Genomic DNA, 20,133 nt, shown 5'->3' on the forward strand with positions numbered 1-20,133 from the left:
AGATTGCGGATGGTTGAGACTGAGGGCTACTCCGCACACACTCTTTCATTCCACTTCCGATGCCCTTTGTGACTGGATTCTACTGCGTGGAATGGAAGACCCCCTTGCAAATTATCTCTGGGCTGAAATGGCATTATTTAGCATTATGTGTGGAAGCACCGTGATCCAAAGAGATTTGTCTAGCCTCCCCTCCTGCAAGAGGTGACCTGGGCTCCCCCCCCAGACCCCCACTCCTTTGCTGAGCCATGATATTACAGCCCCTCCTTTAGCTCTATATCCCTCCACCTTTCCTTCACCTCCAGCTATCTCTTTGCCTTCCAAAAAGAGACACAAAACATCGGCACCTCTTTTGCTCTGCAGGTGAGAACCAACAGTTCCGATTCTAGAGTTTAGTCACGTTGATGAATCCCCCACCTTACCCTCTGCAGGATGCTGTCTGCTAGGTCAGAACAAGGTCCGCCACACCTGCTTTTTGAGGGGCAAGAAAAAATAGGAGGTCCATCAGAAACTGTCCAGGGGTCCAGTCCAAGATTTAGCTTTCACAGGTCTCATGGGTTTTGGTCTAACTCGAGCAGCCTAACGCAGAGTCACAAAAGCTGCTGTGTCTCCCAAGGTATCATCCGGGCCAGGCCAAACAAATTCCACCCGGTGTCCGTTCTGCTGTGGACCGTCAGAGTGTAGAAGCTCTGAGGCGGAGAGGAACAGGCACATGGGGCAGATGAATTCGAGGAGAAGGTGGTGGTGTGATGTTCAGGGGCTTCGCGGAGAAGGGAGTCATTAAATCGTGCCTGTCGGTTGATCTTTTGTAGCCTGGAAGGGAAAGCTTGCATGAGCATCCTCGGGGGAAGAGAGGGGGAAAGTTTACCTTCTTGCGAGAGGATGGGAGGGGGTGGAGACAAGACGGCAAGTTGCGTTCAGATATTATCCTCTTTCCCAAGCTCAGAATGCTGGGAATTTCAACTCTGTAAAAAAGTGAATGGCTCATCATCAACAGCAGAATAAAAAACCCAAAAATCTTCCACATATTCTTTGCTAGAGGCCTCAGCTGTTTGTCTGATTTACCCCACACATATTGGATAATGCCCTCTCAATGCACTTTAGGAGCAGATTTTCCTGTTTCGCACAAAGCACACTGAATGCGATGAGCATTATCCAACGCATGCGGAATTTCCGATGTCTCACCTGAACTAATGCCGGTCATCCAGTGGCCTTTGCAGATAAGGAGAGCAACAATTCAGGTTAAAATTTTGCAAGACCAAAGCTACTTTTCTCACCAAAAGGCTTTCTGGGTAACACCCCAAATATGCCCCACCCACTCTTAATGTAGTTGCCAGCCTCCAGGTCAGGCCTGGAGATCTCCTGGAATTACAACTGATCTCAGGAGTAGAGAGATCTGTGTCCGTGGAGGAGATGCCTGCTAAGGAGAGCAAACTCTTTGCCCTTATACCCTTCTGACATCTCCTGCCTTTCCAACCCCCAACCCTTCCTGGCTCCACCCCCCGGAAACTTCAAGAATTTCCCAACCTGGAGTTGGCAACTTTTAAAAATGTATTCTCCAAAATAAAAGGGTCACCCTGTTGGAGGAGGGAAGACCGGCTGCTTGAAATAAATAGCTTGACCGAGGAGAGAAACAATTATGTAAAGAAGGGAGGCGAGAGATAGTTCCAACAGCCTAGCTGACTGTTCCGGAGGCAAGCAGGGAGGAAAGAATTGTGCGGCAAGGAGCAGGACACAGGAGGAGAGTATGTGAAAAACACCAGAAAGATAGCGGGAAAAACAGGAACAGAAAGTGCATGTGTGCAATTTTCCCCCTGCCTGTGCATAAATAGATTTGGGTCTAACACACAACCTGGAAGCTGAACCCAAGCCACGTTTCCAGGAGTCTAGACTGTGGCTCAGCCTCTCTCGACTTCTTTACCATTAAGAAAACCCTGAAACATTCTTCAGGCTTCAAGAAATCCAGGCTCACCATGCGGAATGCTTTTGAACTTGCCACTTTCCCTTAGCCCAGTTTTTCTTAATTTTTTTACCACTGAGAAACATCTATAGTCACGTCACCCAATATATGTTTAACAAAATAAATAAAAATTTAATTCACGTCCACCTATTCAGGAAACGCTTTGGGGGCTGTCAAGAATCCCTAGAGTTTCATGAAACCCAGGTTGAGAAAGCCTGCTACCCATATCAATACTGTCACAAGAGTTTATTTGCCTGTACATATTCTTGGACGCATCGTGTGATCAAACTTGTTGGAGAAACCATTAATGCTCGGCATGGTCAGCGGCAAAAGGAAACGTGGTCGCCAAAGGATGCGCTGGCTCGACACGATCAAAGCCGACACAGAGATGACCATGAGCCAACTAAAAGAAGCAGTCAGAGACAGGGGCACATGGTGAAGGCTTTCCTATAGAATCTTAGAGGGTCGGACACGACTGGACGGATAACATCATCATCATTCAGGGAAGCCACAGGGTTCAGACTAGAGCTCCTTGAGCCCTTTGGCTGGCATAGGCCTTCCTCTCTGAGAAAGAAAATCCCCTCCCTCCCTTTCTGGTGACACTCAGGCCTGTGCATAGATCCCTTGTGTACGCCAAGTTCAAGAACCCCTTCAGAGGTTTCAAATCCTCGTTGGAGACAGAAGAGCTGCTGGCGCTCTCCAAGGTACTGAAGCGATGGGACCACAAGGAAAAACAGCCATAGCATTCAGCGTAGAAGACATATATCAGGGAAACGTTAATTTGCCTCCTCTTGGCTCCAAGAGGAGCCGAAGGGAACTGGGAGGGGAAGAGAATGAAGCCTTCAAACTCACTCTTTTCACTCAAGCAATCCATTTTACGTTTCTTTCAAGGGGAACTGGACCGCAGCCTGCCTGTATTTCGCCCTTTGCTGATCTAGATTCTCTTTCACCTTCTTCCCCCACTTTTGTTTGAGTTTTCTGGAAGGCCTGGGTGATACAGGAGGCAGGGCTGTCTCAAGATGGAGTTTTGGTAGCTGTGATTCAAGGTACCCATCAAGAATCTACGAATTGAGGAGAATAGTTCTGTGGATGACCCTTTCAGCTCCACTCTTCCGTTCCTTGTGCTTCTGTTTCTTGCAGATGTCCCGGCTTCTTAAAGAGCTTTCCCGACAACAGTTCAGGTCAGTGTAGATGGAATTGCCGTAGCTGTCATTTCTGAATTGCTTTCCGGTTGGCACTCTGCCGCTACAACTGAATCAAAACTGGCCGTAAAGTACCACGATGAATTAAAACCAGTTAAACAAAAAGAAGTCAACCAGTAAAGGACAGCAAGCCAGCACTGGCATGCTGGTAACTCAATAAAATCCAGAAATTGTTTAAAAACTAGCTTTCATCTACCTCTGAAAGTCTCCGGTTAGAAGAAGAAGAATTGGGTTTGTACCCCACTTTGCACTGCCCGAAGGAGACTCCAAGCGACTTCTGATCGCCTTCCCTTCCTCTCCCCACAACAGATGCTTTGTGAGGGAGGTGAGACTGAGAGAGCTCTGGCAGGACTGCTCAGTTAGAACAACACTATCAGAGCTGTGATGAGCTCAAGGTGGCTGCATGTGGAGGAGCGGAGAATCAAACCTGGCTCAGCAGATCAGAAGCCGCCACTCTTAACCACTACACGAAAAGACGCCAAGCAGGAAGACATGTAGTTTTTGTGACAGTTGCTGTGGAAGGCTCACATTTCTTTAGACACAGAATTTTGGCCTAGGCTTCTGGAGAAAGTTTTCTGTAAAAACAAAACCATCTTTCGAGTCCTTAAGGTTATGGGGACATTTGAAAGGCGTCCTGAAATCCCAGAATCTACAGTTGGACTCTGTGTACTGCCTCCTCTCCATTATTTTTAGTAGAACCAAAAAAGGTGGGTCAATAGAAAACAAAAAACTGATGTGAAATGGATCTGCTTAATTTATACAGCTAGTTGATACAAGGTCCCCACCACCCACCCCAAACAGCACACCGCTCTTTGGCTTGAAATGTTTACTGGCAGAAAGAAGCAAGGAGAGAGCTCTACAATTTAGCAGGATAAATCAAAGGAAAAACTCTTGTATTCCATTCCCAGATCCTAGAGGTTAATGGAGTATACAATAATAATTATTATTAATTGTAGGGGATGTGCTATACAGCCTGGGGATCTGAGGATTGTCTTGCAGCTGGGCAAGGGACGTTCAGAGGGGGGTATGCCATTGGCTACCTCTGCATTATGACTCACTCGATTGTTCCTTGGAAGAACTACTTCCCAAATCCTTAGAGTTCTCCCACCCAAATACTAGCTAGGTCAGGGCACAGGATAAGAATGTAACACTGCCCAGTTGCAACTGGCCTGGCCAACCCTCTTCTACATAGCAACGTTCTTCTACATAGCAACCCCGGTCTTCCTTGGTGCTCTCCGATCCAAGTACACCTGATGGCCAACCCTATATCCCTTCCAAGTTCTATAGAACCAGAAGCGGAATCCACAAGCTGCCCAATAAAGTTCTGTTTTGAAATCCGATCGTTCTTTTCTAAGTAATTTAGTCGATGCACACAAACAAGCTCTGGCCATCTGGGCTATTCAGGCTGTTGAGTGTAGACTGTACTAAGATGGAAGATCAGGGCTGAAAGAAAGTTCAATGCTGTTCCCCTCTCTTCTTCTCCTGCCAGAACCAGCCCTCGTCATGAATGGGTCCACCATTTCAGAGTTCATTCTGCTGGGATTCTCCTGCTCGGGCTATTCCCACCTGTTCCTCTCTACCTTTGCCTTGGTCTGCTGCATCACCATTCTTCTAGGAAACCTTCTCATCATGGTGACGGTGCGATCCGAGCCCCGGCTCCTCCACTACCCCATGTACTTCTTCCTGGCCAATCTGTCTCTCCTAGATTTGTCCGTAGGTTCCGTGGCTGCTCCAAAGTTGGCCGCCGACTTGCTCAACTGTGGCCACACCATTTCCTTCGGGGGATGCATGGCCCAGCTCTTCTTCCTCCATGTCTTTGGGGGTGCTGAGATGCTCCTGCTCACACTCATGGCCTACGATCGCTACGTGGCCATCTGCCACCCACTGAGGTACGCCGTCATCATGGACCGGAAGCGTTGCGTTGGACTCCTCTTGCTCTGCTGGGCAGGAGGCCTCCTTCATTCCACCATTCAGATGGTGGCGGTGGCCCCTTTGCCCTTCTGTGGCCCCAACGTGCTGGACAATTTCTACTGCGACATACCACAAATGATCCCGCTGGTGTGTACGGAGACCTCTGGGGTGGAGCTGCTCATGGTGGTCAACAGCAGCCTGTTGACTCTGCCCTGCTTCCTGGCCTTGTTGGTTTCCTATGCCACCATCTTGGCCGCCTTCTGTGGCCGCTCCGGGAAGGCCGGAAGGAAGGCGTTTTCCACGTGCAGCTCCCACTTGATGGTGGTCTGCCTCCTCTACGTGCCTTGCGTCTTTGTGTATCTGAAGCCCACCTCCAGCCCCGAAGTGGACAAGATAGCCTCCGTGTTCTACATGATGGCCACCCCGGCCCTCAATCCCCTGATCTACACCCTGAGGAACCAAGAGATTCAGGAGGCCATGAGGAAATGGAAGAGCAAGCAAAAACTCTTCACCCTTGCTGCGAATTAAGTACCCGCATGGTATGCCTTCCAATGTCAAAACTGTTGGTCTTATGTGACCTCTAAGCATCCTGAACACAGAGTTTGCTGTTCGTATATTTTGCAAGTGAGTTTAGTAACATTGGATTGAATAACTGCGAGATGGCAAGTGAATCAACCCGAAAGGCAGGTCCAGGAGCAGCGGCATATAAGTAGAATTGATCATTATAATAAGCGCCCATGGATGTACAATGGATCCTTGCTGCAACAGCTAAAGCTGTGTAGCAGTTAGAGAACTGGGGCGAGGAAATAAGTCCAAGTTCACAATGTGGGATGGTTTTAAACCTGTGACTTTCTCTTAGCCCGGCCTTTCCCGACTGTTTTCCCACTGAGAAACCCCTGAAACATTCTTCAGGCTTCGAGAAACCCCAGGAGTGGTGCAAATCATGCAGAATATGGCCGGAAAGCATTGCCCTTCCCATCCCCTCCAGGCCCATCAATGGCCATTCGGGGAGGGGGTCGCCATGGCCATATATGGTTGTATCACCTGATAAATGTTTAACAAATTTTTAAAAATATATTTAAAAATTACCTCCCACCCAATCAGGAAACCCTTCCAGGGCCCTCAAGAAACCCCAGGGTTTCAAGAAACCCTGGTTGGGAAAGCTTGCCTTAACCTGACCGTTAAGATACACGTCCCGATTAAAGGTTAAATAAGTATTCTCATTTCATACAGATTTTAGATTGTCCGGTGGTATTTTGAATCCGATGGGATTGTAAATCTTTTTAAAAACAACTTAAGCTATTTTAATTAACAGGTTATTCTTAAATAGTTTTCAAAATGTGTGTGTATATACATATATATACGTACGTGTGTTATATATTTGATATTGTTGAATAAAAACATCTTACATTTCTGAACTGTGATATGAATTCATTACTCCTCCCTCAAAGAGAGGAATGGGAAGGCAACTGTAAGCCACTTTGAGCCTCCTTCGGGTAGGGAAAAGCGGCATATAAGAACTTGTTACTAGTGGGACAGGCAGAGTGGGTCAAATGGTCTGCTTTCAAATGTAAATTTCCTAGCTGCGGCCATGGCCTGACTCTGGTTGGTCATATACACAAATTTGGCAGGAAGAGAAAGAATTCTACTTCCTCCCATTGTCTGAGAAGCTTTCTGCTTTAGGCAGAGAAGCAGATCCATCTTGAATCTCCACCATGTAGCAGCTAAGGTAGAAAGCTCCTGAATGGGCTGTAGGTAGCAATGTATTTTTGTTGTTTTTAACTCCCAGGCCTCCCTCCCACCTCCCTTCCATTCCTCCTCCAATGCTTCCTAACACCCAATAACTCACAGCTGCAAACTTTTTATTGATCTCAGTAATCATGGACAAAGCAAACCGTGGGTTTTTTAAAAATATATTTTTAAATGTGTGAATTCTATTGAGTTTTTACATTATGTAAACTGCCCCGAGACGGTACCCCCAAGAGGGGAGGTATATGAATTGCTAAATAAATAAATAGTGGCTTACAAACACCTTCCTCTCCCCACGACACACACCTCAGCTGGGGGCTGAGAGAGCTCTGAGAGAACTGCTCTGTGAGACCAGCCCTAAGAGAACCGTGACTGGCCCCAGGTCTCCCAGCTGGCTGCATGTGGAGGCAGAGTGGGAATTGAGCCCGCTCGTAACCACTATACCATGCCGGGTCTCAAAGCATCATCACCACCCTGCCCCATTCGCATGACCATCCCCAGCAGGGCATACAACTGTGAGAATGTGGTCCTTGGGGAATGGGGCACGGAGTGGTAGCAAGGCAGATCCTTGCCTCCTGCTCAAATTCACCGTGGAGACATCAGGTGAAACAGTTCTACCATGGACATGCTTGCAAGTTCTGTTGGAAGTCATCCCAACCAGAAAGTCTCTCCAGGCTCCAGCCCCCTTATCCACACGCTCCATTTAGAGCAGGAAGCAATAACTACCTGGGAACGGCCTCTGTGGCTTCCTTTTCCCCTGAGGTTCAACGATGAGCCAATAAAACATTCCAGGGCTCACAGTAGAGCAAAAGCACAATAATAGAACCCGCTCGCTTACCAAAGACACAGCTGGGAATGTCCCTCCTGCAAGCAGAGAAGGGTGAGATTTGCCACCAGCTTCTCTAAAAAGAAATAGCTTCTGGGGTTGACCTGGCACTCTGAAGGAAGATGGTCATGGGTTGTAACGAGAGAGAGAGAGAGAGAGAGAGAGAGAGAGAGAGAGAGAGAGAGAGAGAGAGAGAGAGAGAGAGAGCGATTTTGTAAGGTATTTTTGGGACTTTATTCCAGTAGGTCCCTGCTGTCATGTTCTGCTGAGGTCCCCAGATGTATCTAGCTGCCTGCAGATAGAAGGCAAGATTCAATCAAAGGAAAGTGTCCTATACTGGATCAGACTGTTGGTCCTCCAAAGCTGATATTGTCTACTCAGACTGGGAGCGGCCGTCCGAGGTCCCAGACAGAGGTCTTTCCCATCACCTACTGCCAGATGTTTTAACCGGAGATGCTGGGGGTTGAGCTTGGATTTGACAAACAGATGCTCTACCCCTGAGCCACAGTTCCCCCTTGACACCTAGCTAGACCAGAGAGGAGAGGCTGTATTTCTCTGTTAGTGCCTTTGTTTTGGTTCCTGCATTTCTCCTATTTTGGACCTTTCTGCCAAGGAGAATGCAGCAGGATTTTCCAGCACCCTGGGGAGGAGGAGGAAATATTTTCTGGCTGAGGATTCTGCCAGTGCAAAGACTTTGCAGGACCAGAACCGGCCCTGTCAGATTAAAGAAGCTTTTTTCCCATTTGTTGTAAATTCGGGGGGGGGGGGATGGGGGTGTTATATACAACGGTGTGTATCTATCCCTCTGATGAATATCAGTACAATGAAAACGCATTAAGTCTGAACTTAAGGGCATTTGTAATGCACACGCAGGGATGTTTTATGCATGCCCAATAGATTTTTATGGTTTTTAAGCATTTTTGAGCACTAATATTAAATTGTTTGTCTATATCCCTGACCTTTGTGGTTCTCGCTAATTCACTGGTCCCTAATACAGCACTCATAATAGCTCAAAGAACCAGCACTCCCGCACAAAGAGATGGGAGATTTTGGTTTTGGCCACATTTTCTCTGTTTGCTTTCTGTTTTCCTCTTCTTCGGTGCAAACCTCCATCACGGGCATCTCTCCTCCTCCTTTCAGTACAGTCTCAAGATACCAACAAGCTTCCGGGACATCTTAGGACAGACCAATGCTGCCGAAGAACCAAATAAGCCAGCAATGAACTTGGTCAGATTGGCGACAAAAGGTGAGTCTTCAGATCTGTATCTGTCCATCGGAGGTTGATAAATTTTGGACTCTTTAGGAGGTTCTCCGGAACAAAATACACATATCTATCTATCTATCTATCTATCTATCTATCTATCTATCTATCTATCTATCTATCTATCTATCTATCTAACAACAGCCAGCTTGGTGTAGTGGTTAATCTAGAGAGCTGGATTTGATTCCTCACTCCATCACATGCAGCCAGCTGGGTGACCTTGGGCTAGTCACAGTCCTGTTAGAGCTGTTCTTACACATCAGTTCTCTCTGAGCTCTCTCAACCCCACCTACCTCACAGGGTGTCCTGATGTGTGGAGAGGAAGGGGAAGATGCTTGTAAGCTGCTTTGAGACCCCTTTGGGTAGTGAAAAGTAGGGTATAAAAACCAACTCTTCTCTCTCTCTCCATCTTTCTAAAACATGTCTATGCCATTTTTCCACCCAAATTGGGTCCCCAAGACAGTGAATATCAAAACATTCCAACAGATAAAATCTTAAAGTGACCTTTAAAATATTTAAGGGATTCCAGTGTGGGTCTGCTCACTTCCTGACTGTCTCTTTGCAGCCCGGGGCACCCTGCCTTGCATTTCACAAGGGAAGAAAACAGAGATTCCCCTGCATGTTTAAAATCGGCTGCTTTAGTGAGGCTATATCGGTTGGGAAGTGGTTAGTGCTAAGACAGGAAAGCTTCTGGGGGTGGCAGCTAACTTATGGTAACCCCACAGATGCAGGGATGGCCAGACTGTGGCTCTCCAGATATCCATGGACTACAATTCCCATGAGCCCCTGCAAACCAATATTTTGACCCAGTGTGTCTTTAAAGAAGGATATGTTTATTAAAGTTCATTTTGATGGCATCTGTGGCCTCACAGGCTCATCGAATAAGCTTAGTGAACTTTGTTCTCCATTGTCTAAGAGTTCCAACATTTTCTGGCTCCTGTGTTGTCCATGAAGAGCTGGGCACTCTCCTTTAACCATCTTGTCTTCTCCAGGTCCTATCATCTCCATGAATATTTCCACCGTAGCAGAGTTCACCTTCCTGGGTATCTCCTGCTCCCATCCCATCCGGCTCCTTCTCTTCGTTCTGATGTTGGTCTGCTACGCTGCCATTATGTCCGGCAACCTTCTCATCGTGGTCACTGTGAACACAGAGCACCGCCTCCGTCAATCTCCCATGTACTTCTTCCTGGCCAGTTTGTCCTTCATCGATGCTTCCTTGGGGTGTGTGGCGGCCCCCAAGATGATGGCTGACCTCGTGACCTGCGATGGGACCATTTCTTTTGGGGGCTGCATGGCCCAGTTCTTCTTCCTCCACTTTTTGGGCGGCTCGGAGATGCTACTCCTCACGCTCATGGCCTACGACCGCTACGTGGCCATCTGCCGACCGTTGACTTACATGGTCACAATGAACCGCCGACGTTGCATCAGGCTCCTCGTTTTGTGCTGGGTCGGGGGCTTCTTCCATTCTGCGACCCAACTGGTTCTCATCCTCCGGCTTCCATTTTGTGGCCCAAATGAGCTGGACAGTTTCTACTGCGATGTCCCACAGCTGGTCCGGCTCGCTTGCGCCAATGCCTTTGTTACAGAACTCCTCATGGTGGCTAACAGTGGTCTGCTCTCCCTGGTCTCCTTCCTCGTTTTGCTAGTCTCCTACGGTGTAATCCTAACAACTCTTAAGGGCCATTTCAAAGAAAGGGGATGGAAGGCCCTGTCTACCTGCAGCTCTCACCTGATGGTCGTCAGCCTCATTTTTGTACCCTGCCTGTTTGTGTATCTCATACCGTTCTCCAGTTCCAAGGTGGACAAGATGGCTTCCGTATTCTACACCGTAGTCACACCTGCCCTCAATCCTATCATATATACTCTAAGGAATCGTGAAATGAAGGAGGCGATGGGGCGCTTGAAGAACAAGTGCATTCCCCCTCGTTCTTGTGTGAAGGGACAACCAAACTGAGTTGTGTTTCAGAGTGACTTGGACAACGTCCCGAAATTTACCTAACACACAACTGGTTGTGAGGCTGGAGGCCACAAGCTGGTTTTCAACAGAATCTTTATAGGATGGATTTATAAGTTGGGTGTCATCACCAAATTGCTTGTTTGAAAAATCACATACACACACAGACAGACAAAATGTATTCCAGGCCCGATGTTCTCAGACTGAGAAATTGCATGAATAGTAGTACTTGTATAAAATTTTAAAAGCTATGAACCACATGGTCTGTTTGCAGCCAGTCACCCGGTTTTGAAGTAGACTGACCATTCATACCCTTTTGAAAAGGGGCGGTAGCTCTTTCTCACATTTCCTAGCTGTCCCCTCATTTTAATAAAAATGTCAATTTTGTCCCACTTTTTAATAATAGCTTGCTGTAGCGTTAACGTTTGTTTTGCCATCTAGCTTAAGTAACAAGGGCTGTGTTAGTCATAAGAGCAAACCGTGTCATGGAGTGTGAAGAAGTTTTGTGATACGATATTGAAAGACAAACATTTGCTGCGTAAGATTACTTTCATCGAGGAAATACTCATGGTACATTTGAGGTGAAAAACAGTCCCCCTCTACTACACCCACCTAAAGTTTTGTGCAGGTTCTGTCACTGAGGAATAACAGTAAGCTCAATATGTTTATAAACCGTTTTTTATCATCTTCCTTTCACGAAGACAGAATATTTAATTCCCATCCTTTCTTTGCCCCTCCAATGTCCCCTTTTCGTATCAAGGAAATATGGCTCATTTACCAGGGCAATAAAATAAAAACGACACGCAAATTCACTAGCATTTAGAAGAAGAGTTGGGTTTTTTCATGGTGCTTGTACACCACCTTAACAGAATATTCATTCGGCAAGCGGCAAACGAGATTCCCAAACAACATTTCACATTCGGCAGAAATTCAAAGGAAAACTCAATTGCCACCCAAGTAATTCTGCAGCATCTGACCTGGAGACTCACAAACCATACTGTGAGACGGGAAGGGGGGGGGAGGCCTTGGAAATAATTAGTTCTCCAATGGGGGCACTTGTCTCTGAGGCAGCCATCTTGTTTAGACGAAAAGCAGAGCAGCCCCCCTGAGACAAGGCCCCAAAGGCCATTAATTTCCCAGATAAACGCTTCTGCACAGCGCTGGAGAAAGGCCTTCCGGTGGGAACTAATAAATCTTCACACACATCCAACAGTTCTGTCACTTGCCCTTCCTCTACATAAACAGCATCGGAGCCTGAAGTCTGATCCGAAGAATAATATCTTGCCCTTCATAGTCTGGAACGGTGACTTTCCCATGTCCTTGGCTTTGGTAGCAGCTGTCTGTCGCCCTACTTAGGCCCAGGAACATGGAGTATTGCCACAGCAGAAGGGGGTGGCAGTGGGGATCGGAGAAATGCCTCAAAGATTTTGACTTCTCTAGAATAGAAGATATGGTTGGTTTTTCATCACCGAACTGGCAAGTCTAAAAGATAAAGAATTTGATGGGGAATCAGCCAACACTTCCCTGCGATCCACCGATTGCTGAGATTCTGGAAAACTACCGTGGACTAGATGGGATCTGTGCTGGTCCAGAAAAGCACAAAGCACTTGAGGAAGAGGACAATGTAAGAATAACTTAGTGAGGCATAGATCCAGGTGGGTCATCTGGTGGGTCTGAAGTAGCCTGATGAAGTTGGAGTCTAGTGGTTCTTTTTCGACCAACCAAGTGTTATTTGAGCAATAAGCTTTCATGTGCAAGCACACTTCACAGGATGCAGTGAAACAGAATATCCTCAGCCATTACATTTATTATTATTATTATTATTATTATTATTATTATTATTATTATTATTATTATTATTAGATTTATATACCGCCCTCCCCGAGGGCTCAGGGCAGTTTACAGGGAGCAGGAAAAGATGCAGATAAGATATGGTAACAACAGGTGTTAACAGTAATAACATTATAACAACAATAACTTAACTTGACATAACAATAACTTTAGAAAATGGAGTTGCAAGAGCCTCAGCTCAACTCTTACTGGGACCCAGTGGGCAAGGCCGATTAGTGTCAGCCGTAGTAGGAGAGGGGGCTTGGGGGCCAACTGGAAGCGATGGTTTGGGTCGACCTCAACCAAGTGCAGGCCCCGTGGAACTGTTTAGGTTTTGTCATATAGGTGGTGGTGGTGGGTTAATTGCCAGGAAGAGCTGGCTAGAGTCAAGATGCGGAAATAACTGGGCAATAATAGCTCCAATTCATGCCATTAAAGGTAATCTATCTCTAGCTAGCAGGCTGAAATTGTCCCTAGGTGATTAGGTATTCTTGTATAGGAAAGATGCTGGAATGGAAAGGTTTTACTAGAAAGAATAGCATGTCCAAAACTGACCAGTCTAATCCACAGGAGGATGCAGTGATGGCTGCAGGGATAAACAGCTTTAAAAGTGAATTATACCAATGTATGGAGGATAAGCCTTTCATTGGCTACTAGCCATGGTGACAGTGGGGAACCTCCAGGTTCAGAGGCACTAAACCTTTGAATCCCAAAGCCAGGAGGCAACATCAGGGGAAGGTCTTGCCCTCTATGCCCTGTTGTTGCCCTTCCTGTGTGAGACAGGATGCTGGATTAGATGGACCCCTGGTCTGATCCTGCAGGGCTCTTCTGATGTTTGTGGCTTCCCTGTTATGCAGATTAGTCTTTGCCTATGAACGGTTCTCTTAACTGCAGCCATCCTTTCCCCCTGCAGCACTTGCATACCGTACGTGATGCCTAGGTTGTGCTATTCCCAGCAGTTGATTCTTCTTGGCCAAACATCAGAAGGAGCACCCTCGCTATGAACAGTAGCCGATTTGCCTCCTTGCAGACGGATGGTGCGTTCCACTTGGAGCTGGTCAATGGGACGACGGTCCGGGAGTTCGTTCTGCTGGGCTTCAGTGTGGGCCAACAGGGGCGGTTGCTTCTTTTCGCCTTGTTCACGGCCATCTATATCCTCACTTTGGCTGAGAACCTGCTTATCATCATGACGGTCCTGCTAGACTCTCACCTGGCCCGCCTTCCCATGTACATCTTGCTGAGCCACTTCTCCTACCTGGAGATCTGTTATGTCACTGCCACGGTGCCAAGAATGCTCTTTGACCTGTCTTCCCCACAAGGGGCCATCTCCTTCCATGCCTGCTTTGTCCAGTTCTATGTCTTCTTCTCGCTTGGCACGACCGAATGCTTCTTCCTCTCAGCCATGGCCTTGGATCGGTATTTGGCCATCTGCCACCCACTACGATACCCCAAGATGATGTCCCAAGACTGCTGCTATGTTCTAGCGGCTGCTTCTTGGGTGCTTGGTTTCCTGTTGCACGCTGTACCAGTGGTTTTGATCTCCAGGCTGTCCTTCTGTGGTCGCAACACTATCGACCATTTTCTTTGTGACCCCGGCCCCATACTAGCCCTGGCTTGCCCTCCTAAAGGGCATGCTGCCTCTCTCCTCAGGGTCATTGTCTCCTCTGTTCTGCTGGCCACCTTCCTCTTCATAGTGGTGTCCTATGGGTTTGTCAGCGTCACCTTGGCGAAAGCCTCTAGCCCAAGCAGCCGTGGTAAGGGGTTCTCCACCGTCTCCTCTCACCTAGCGGTGGTGACCCTTTTCTATGGCTCCGTCGCAGCTATGTACACCGTACCCAATGGGGACAGTCATGCCATGGTCACGAAAGTGGTAACTCTTTTCTACTCCTCAGTTACCCCTCTGTTTAACCCCCTGATCTACTGTCTCCGGAACGATCAGGTAAAGGAAGCCATGTTCAAGCTCTTGAAGAAGAAAATGATAATATAGGGGAATAGAAGGGTTCCTATATGAATCGATATATTTTGGTTCTCTCTGGATTATTCTTCTTGGGAGATTTATTCGCCACACTCAGCATCACACTTCTACGACTGGACAAAATTTTGCTCTATTCACCAAACGTCCCAATAACTCTTGTATTCCACCCCCCATAATGTCCCCGGTCCATTTGCCTCCCTCAGAGGCAAGGTTTTCCCTCTGTTTTTTAATTTCCCTTTATTGACTGAGCCACCCTGAAGAACTCTGGATGTCCCACCCTGGCACGATACATTTCGATAGCTGGTTCATCCCAGGAACCTGAGGGAAGGATCAGGACACCCCTCTCACGTAAACAACATGAATTGGAACTTGAAGGTGTTCTGAAATTCAAAACAAAAACAAAATGTTTTCATTAACATAAAAGGGAAAAGTCAGGTGAAAACAGGGGTTGAAATGTCTGAGGAAACTTTAATAAAAAAATTCTAAGGAAAAACAGTATATGGACAGACTTTATTTATTTAAATGTATTGCCCGCCTCTCCCTGTCCTCTTATGAACTCTCTTAGTTCATAAGAATTTCAAGCTGTTGAGAATTCCATCAGCTTTTCCCAGTGACTTCAAGAGGCTTTTGTATAACTTGGACCCTATTGTTTAACAAACTGGGCTTTCCTTTAGTTTTCCCAGTTTGCACAAAGCTCCCAGTTTGCATAAAGCTCTCATGGTTTCCTCCACCACGGTTCAATTAAAGCTAAGGCTGCTCCCCACCCAATGCTTCTGACTTTCCTGAATAGTTAGCAGAAAAGGAACCTCCCTCACACACAAACATACACACCCCCCCATCTAAACAGATGTCTCCGTGGTCTGTACTACCTCAGTCCACCAAAGTGGAATATTTACCCTGGTTGTGTACTTGCTAGCAGCTTTGGCCCCTGGACACTCTCGGGCAGGATAAGCACTGGAATACGCAAGGTGTGTTCTGTGCATGATTCAAAAGAATATGAAGAACATCCTGCAGGGGGCATCGGAGGAGATGCGTATTTTGCATAGTTAGAACCGAAACTTCCTGATATTTTTCAAATACTCTCCTCCAGTCTCCTGATTGGCTGAACAGGAGACGTCCTGATCCTTTGAACACACCTCCTCCCCGCTTGCAGATAGATTGAACAGAACAGTTAGACAGTTAAGACTCTATCTACGAAGCCGTTTCTCTCCACAAATAAATCATTTTATTCTTTTAAGCAGCTTGATGCTTTGGCCCTTTTGGCAGATCTAAACTCTGCTAACAATAAGAACCCAAATATTCTTGCCATATACGCCGGGTGTGGCCAAACTGTGGCTCTCTAGTTGTCCATGGACTACAGTTCCCATGAGTCTCTGCCCGAGAGCCACAGTTTGGCCATCCCTGCCACATAGTATGGGGCCATGTGTATAGACCCATCCTGTACTTTCAGAATGCACTTTAAATAATGCACTTTCGATACACTTTGGAAGCGGGTTTTCATGATTCGCACAGGAAAATCCAGTTGCAAAAGCACATTTAAATTGCACTATGTAGCACGTGTGGAATGGGCCAAAGTGTGTGACAGATAACAAAGACAAGAGGATGAAATAAGAGTTCCTGTTCAGACCTGAGCCCTCCCAAAGAAAGTAGAATCCTAGAATCATAGAGTTGGAAGGGGCCATAGAGGCCATCTAGTCCAACCCCCTGCTCAACACAGGATCAGCCCAAAGCATCCTAAAGCATCCAAGAAAAGTGTGTCTCCAACCTTTGCTTGAAGACTTCCAGTGAGGGGGAGCTCACCACCTCCTTAGGCAGCCTATTCCACTGCTGAACTACTCTGACTGTGAAAACTTTTTTCCTGATATCTAGCCTATATCGTTGTAATTAAAGGGAGTAATTAAAGGGAGCAATCTCAAAATGGTTGTGATTTTTAAACTTCCAAGTACGGGAAAGTAATTGGTCTCTAAGGCGATCTTGTTTTGATGGGAAGGTGCCCAACAATGCCCTTAACAGACATCTCCCAAGGGCCAATCCATTTCTTGGATAAAGCTTCAACCAAAGCAGAATAAAAGCTCTTCATGAAACAACCAAACAACCTGCCCAAATCCAGAGGGCTTTGCAGCCTCTTCCACCACCAAAACCACACACTTGAGCCCATAGCCAAGGAAACATGTTGGAGTTGGATCTACCTCTTCCTTGCTCTTTGAAGGAGAGCAGCAACTGGTATAAAAAACTCCGAGCTTTCCAGCAGAAATGGGCAGAGGACAAGCTCTGGTGAGAGGTCAATGCTGAAGGAATGTTCTGCTTCCCCAGAAGATAAGAAGTTGGTTACGCTTAATGCAGTCTAGTGACTCAAGCGGCTGCCCAAGCAAGGAACAAGGAGAAGGAAGAACATGAACCACTGGTAGACCCCCTGGATAATTTCTGCTTGGTGAGCTATTGCTGCTGTTTGGCAGGATGTGGGGGTAGCATCCTGGACTGAATGCCTCCTGAGAGGTAAGATGCAAGGTGCTTCTTACTTCTATCCAGTGTCTCACCCTAGCCGTTGTGAGGATAAGACAAAGAGGAGGGCTACACCATCCACACACAGTTGTGAGGGCTGGATAAACAGGTGGGAGACAAGACTACTGACAACTGTATTGTCTGATTCTAGATGGAGTTGGCAAACGGGACTGAAGTGCAGGAATTCCTTCTGATGAGCTTCGGGGGTGGACAGCAGAAGCGGACCCTACTCCTCCTCTTCTTCACCGTTCTCTACGTGCTCACGTTGGCTGAGAACTTCACCATCATTGCACTGGTGTTTCTAGATACCCACCTGTCCCGGCAGCCCATGTACATCTTGCTGAGCAATTTCTCCTGGCTAGAGATTTGTTATGTGAGTGCCACAGTGCCCCGGATGCTTTATGACATGACATTCCCCCACGGCATCATTTCCTTCAGCGACTGCTTCCTTCAGTTCTACATCTTCTTCTCGCTGGGCAGCACCGAATGCTTCTTCCTCTCAGCCATGGCCCTGGATCGGTACTTGGCCATCTGCCACCCACTGCAATACCCACAAATCATGTCCCAAGACTTCTGCTATTCCCTAATGGTGGTTTGTTGGATACTCGGCTTCCTGTGGCATGTTTTCCCGGTGATTCTGATCTCCAAGTTGTCCTTCTGTGGCCCCAACATCATTGACCATCTCTTGTGTGACCCTGGACCTATCCTATCCTTGGCCTGCCCGCCGCTGGGAATAGCCCCCAAAGTCTGCGAGGTTTTTATGAATGTCGTGGTTTTAGGTAACGCTTCCTTCGTCGTGATGTCCTATAGCGTCGTGATCCTGACCCTACTGAAAGCTTCCTTCCAAGGCAGTCGCAAGAAGGCCTTCTCCACCATCTCCTTCCACCTCGTGGTGGTGACACTTTTCTATGGGTCAGTGGCTGCAGTGTATCTAACTCCAGCCGGGGGCGGTCAGTCGGAGCTGACCAAAGCAGTGACCGTCTTCTATACAGCCATCACACCCTTTCTCAACCCCCTGATCTATTCCTTGAGGAACGATCAGGTGAAGGAGGCACTGCGTAGGTTGCTGAGGAGAAAGATGTCACTGTAGGAGCACAGAAACCATGAAGAAAGAAAAACAAGATATTTAACTCCCCACACCACCACGGTACCATTGAGGGCCTTTTGCAGGACTGTGGTTGGGAAACCCTGCATTAGAATTTCCTAAACATCTCAGCATTTGCTTTCGCCAGTTTGGACATCCTACCTTCAACTCTTCAGTGAGGCAAATATCTAGACATCCCTTATTCCTGTCGTTTTGTGTTTTTACCAGCTAACAACGTCAAAGGAGTCGAAGACATGATACTTCACTGTTCACTCTATAAGAGTATTCGTTCCCTGTGTATTACCCGAATTTTATCTACATTTCCAAAAAAAGATCTGATAAATTCTTCTACTCCTCCTAGATTGCCTTAAGGAAATAATTCATAAAGAGGCCAGATTCTTCGCTCTGCCTCAACATGAGGAAAAAGAGAAAAAGAATCTATCCAGTGGCTTAAGTCTCTTATATTATTTATTCACTTCGACTCTGCCAAGATGGAACCGAAGTGAATAAATAATATAAGAGACTTAAGCCACTGGATAGATTCTTTTTCTCTTTGTCAACATGAGGAAACACATGTCCCAGCTGTTTTATTGACTGTCTTGTATTACGAACATTAGTCATTAGCAGGGTTAAGGATTTCTATTTGTTTCATGTGTTGATTCTGGTTGAGCTTGTTCCCCTCGGTTGGCTGATCTTGGATCATCGTCATGAATAAAACGAAATGAAACCTCTTTCTGATTCTCTCACTGCATGTGTGTGCTTGAGCCAGGGCAAAACTCATCCACAGAACCATTTTGTCACGAAAATCCCCTTATATGTTAAACATTAATTAAACCGATTATATTTTATATTTTTATAAGCCTCTCCCTATGTTGAGTTTTATGCATGATCAGGACCTCAGAAGGTGAGGTAGGATTCACTGGGTTGTTCACGCCTGTTGTCCGTCCTTTTAATATCCTTTTAAGGCTGTATTGGCTTTTCCATTTATTTTTGTTATTTAGACCTGGCTTTTTCTCCTCCCAAAGCGGCTTATTTGAAGAGACAGCATCAATTCAGTGGCTGGCTCCCCCAACCTAAGAACCAGGGGTGAAGAAGAAGATGAAGAGCTGTTTTTTTTATACCCTGCTTTTCACTACACTAAGGAGTCAAAAAAGCAGCTTACAAATGCCAGCTTACAAAAGCAGCTTACAAATGCCTTGGGCCAGTCACAGTTCTGTTGTGGAGAGAGGAAAGGAAAGGTCCTTTCCTCTCTCCACAACAGAACTCTGACTGGCCCAAGGTCACCCAGCTGGCTGTATGTGGAGTGGGGAATCAAACCCAGCTCTCCCAGTTAGAGTCTGCTGCTCTTAACCGCTACACCAGGGGTGGCCAAACTGTGGCTCTCCAGAGGCTCGTGGACTCCAGTTCCCATGAGCCCTTGCCAGCAGCGTATTGGGGTCAAATTGTGTTAGGTCTAGCATTGTAGGTTTTGCATTGTATGGTGCACATTTTGTGATTTCAAGGATTGGCCTATGGCAAGGGTGGTCAAACTGTGGCTCTCCAGATGTTAATGGACTCCAGTTCCCATGAGCCCTTGCCAGCAGCAGGATTCATGGGAATTGTAGTTCATGGCCTATGGTTTTGATTATTTATTTATAGTAAGCATATATGATCGGGTAAAATAGGTAGCCAAGCAGGCAGAACAGTGATGCAATCAGCCTAAATGCTAATATCCAAGTTTTCAGTCTACACAGTCACAGCTGGGGAGAGTGCTCCATCACATCTCCCTGGAAAGCACGACGCTCACATTCCTGCGACGGATGGGACATATGGCTTTGATCCATCATGCTGGTCTCCTGATCCTTGGCATGGCCATTTTGGGTGGTTACTCGGGGCCTCTCCT

The 20,133-nt window shown here is 46.8% G+C and overlaps 4 protein-coding genes across 4 annotated transcripts; all 4 read left to right on the forward strand.

Moving 5' to 3' along the window:
* The first annotated feature begins 4,662 nt into the window (after window positions 1-4,662).
* On the forward strand, window positions 4,663-5,598 carry LOC143826611 (olfactory receptor 4Q3-like). Its single transcript, XM_077315451.1, has one exon. It carries the CDS (start codon window positions 4,663-4,665, stop codon window positions 5,596-5,598), a length of 936 nt encoding a protein of 311 aa, XP_077171566.1.
* A 3,192-nt stretch (window positions 5,599-8,790) lies between these two features.
* Window positions 8,791-10,860, forward strand: LOC143826612 (olfactory receptor 4Q3-like). The gene is made up of 2 exons (XM_077315452.1): window positions 8,791-8,891; window positions 9,899-10,860. The coding sequence occupies exons 1-2, from the start codon at window positions 8,864-8,866 to the stop codon at window positions 10,858-10,860; spliced, it is 990 nt and encodes a 329-aa protein (XP_077171567.1). The 5' UTR covers window positions 8,791-8,863.
* Window positions 10,861-13,604: 2,744 nt separating this feature from the next.
* On the forward strand, window positions 13,605-15,105 carry LOC143825895 (olfactory receptor 11G2-like). Its single transcript, XM_077314297.1, has one exon. It carries the CDS (start codon window positions 13,691-13,693, stop codon window positions 14,675-14,677), a length of 987 nt encoding a protein of 328 aa, XP_077170412.1. The 5' UTR covers window positions 13,605-13,690; the 3' UTR covers window positions 14,678-15,105.
* A 2,036-nt stretch (window positions 15,106-17,141) lies between these two features.
* On the forward strand, window positions 17,142-18,385 carry LOC143825928 (olfactory receptor 11H6-like). Its single transcript, XM_077314364.1, has one exon. It carries the CDS (start codon window positions 17,319-17,321, stop codon window positions 18,255-18,257), a length of 939 nt encoding a protein of 312 aa, XP_077170479.1. The 5' UTR covers window positions 17,142-17,318; the 3' UTR covers window positions 18,258-18,385.
* The last annotated feature ends 1,748 nt before the right edge of the window (window positions 18,386-20,133 follow it).

This window comes from Paroedura picta, chromosome 16 (assembly GCF_049243985.1).
Source record: "Paroedura picta isolate Pp20150507F chromosome 16, Ppicta_v3.0, whole genome shotgun sequence".
NCBI classification, from domain to species: Eukaryota; Metazoa; Chordata; class Lepidosauria; order Squamata; family Gekkonidae; genus Paroedura; species Paroedura picta.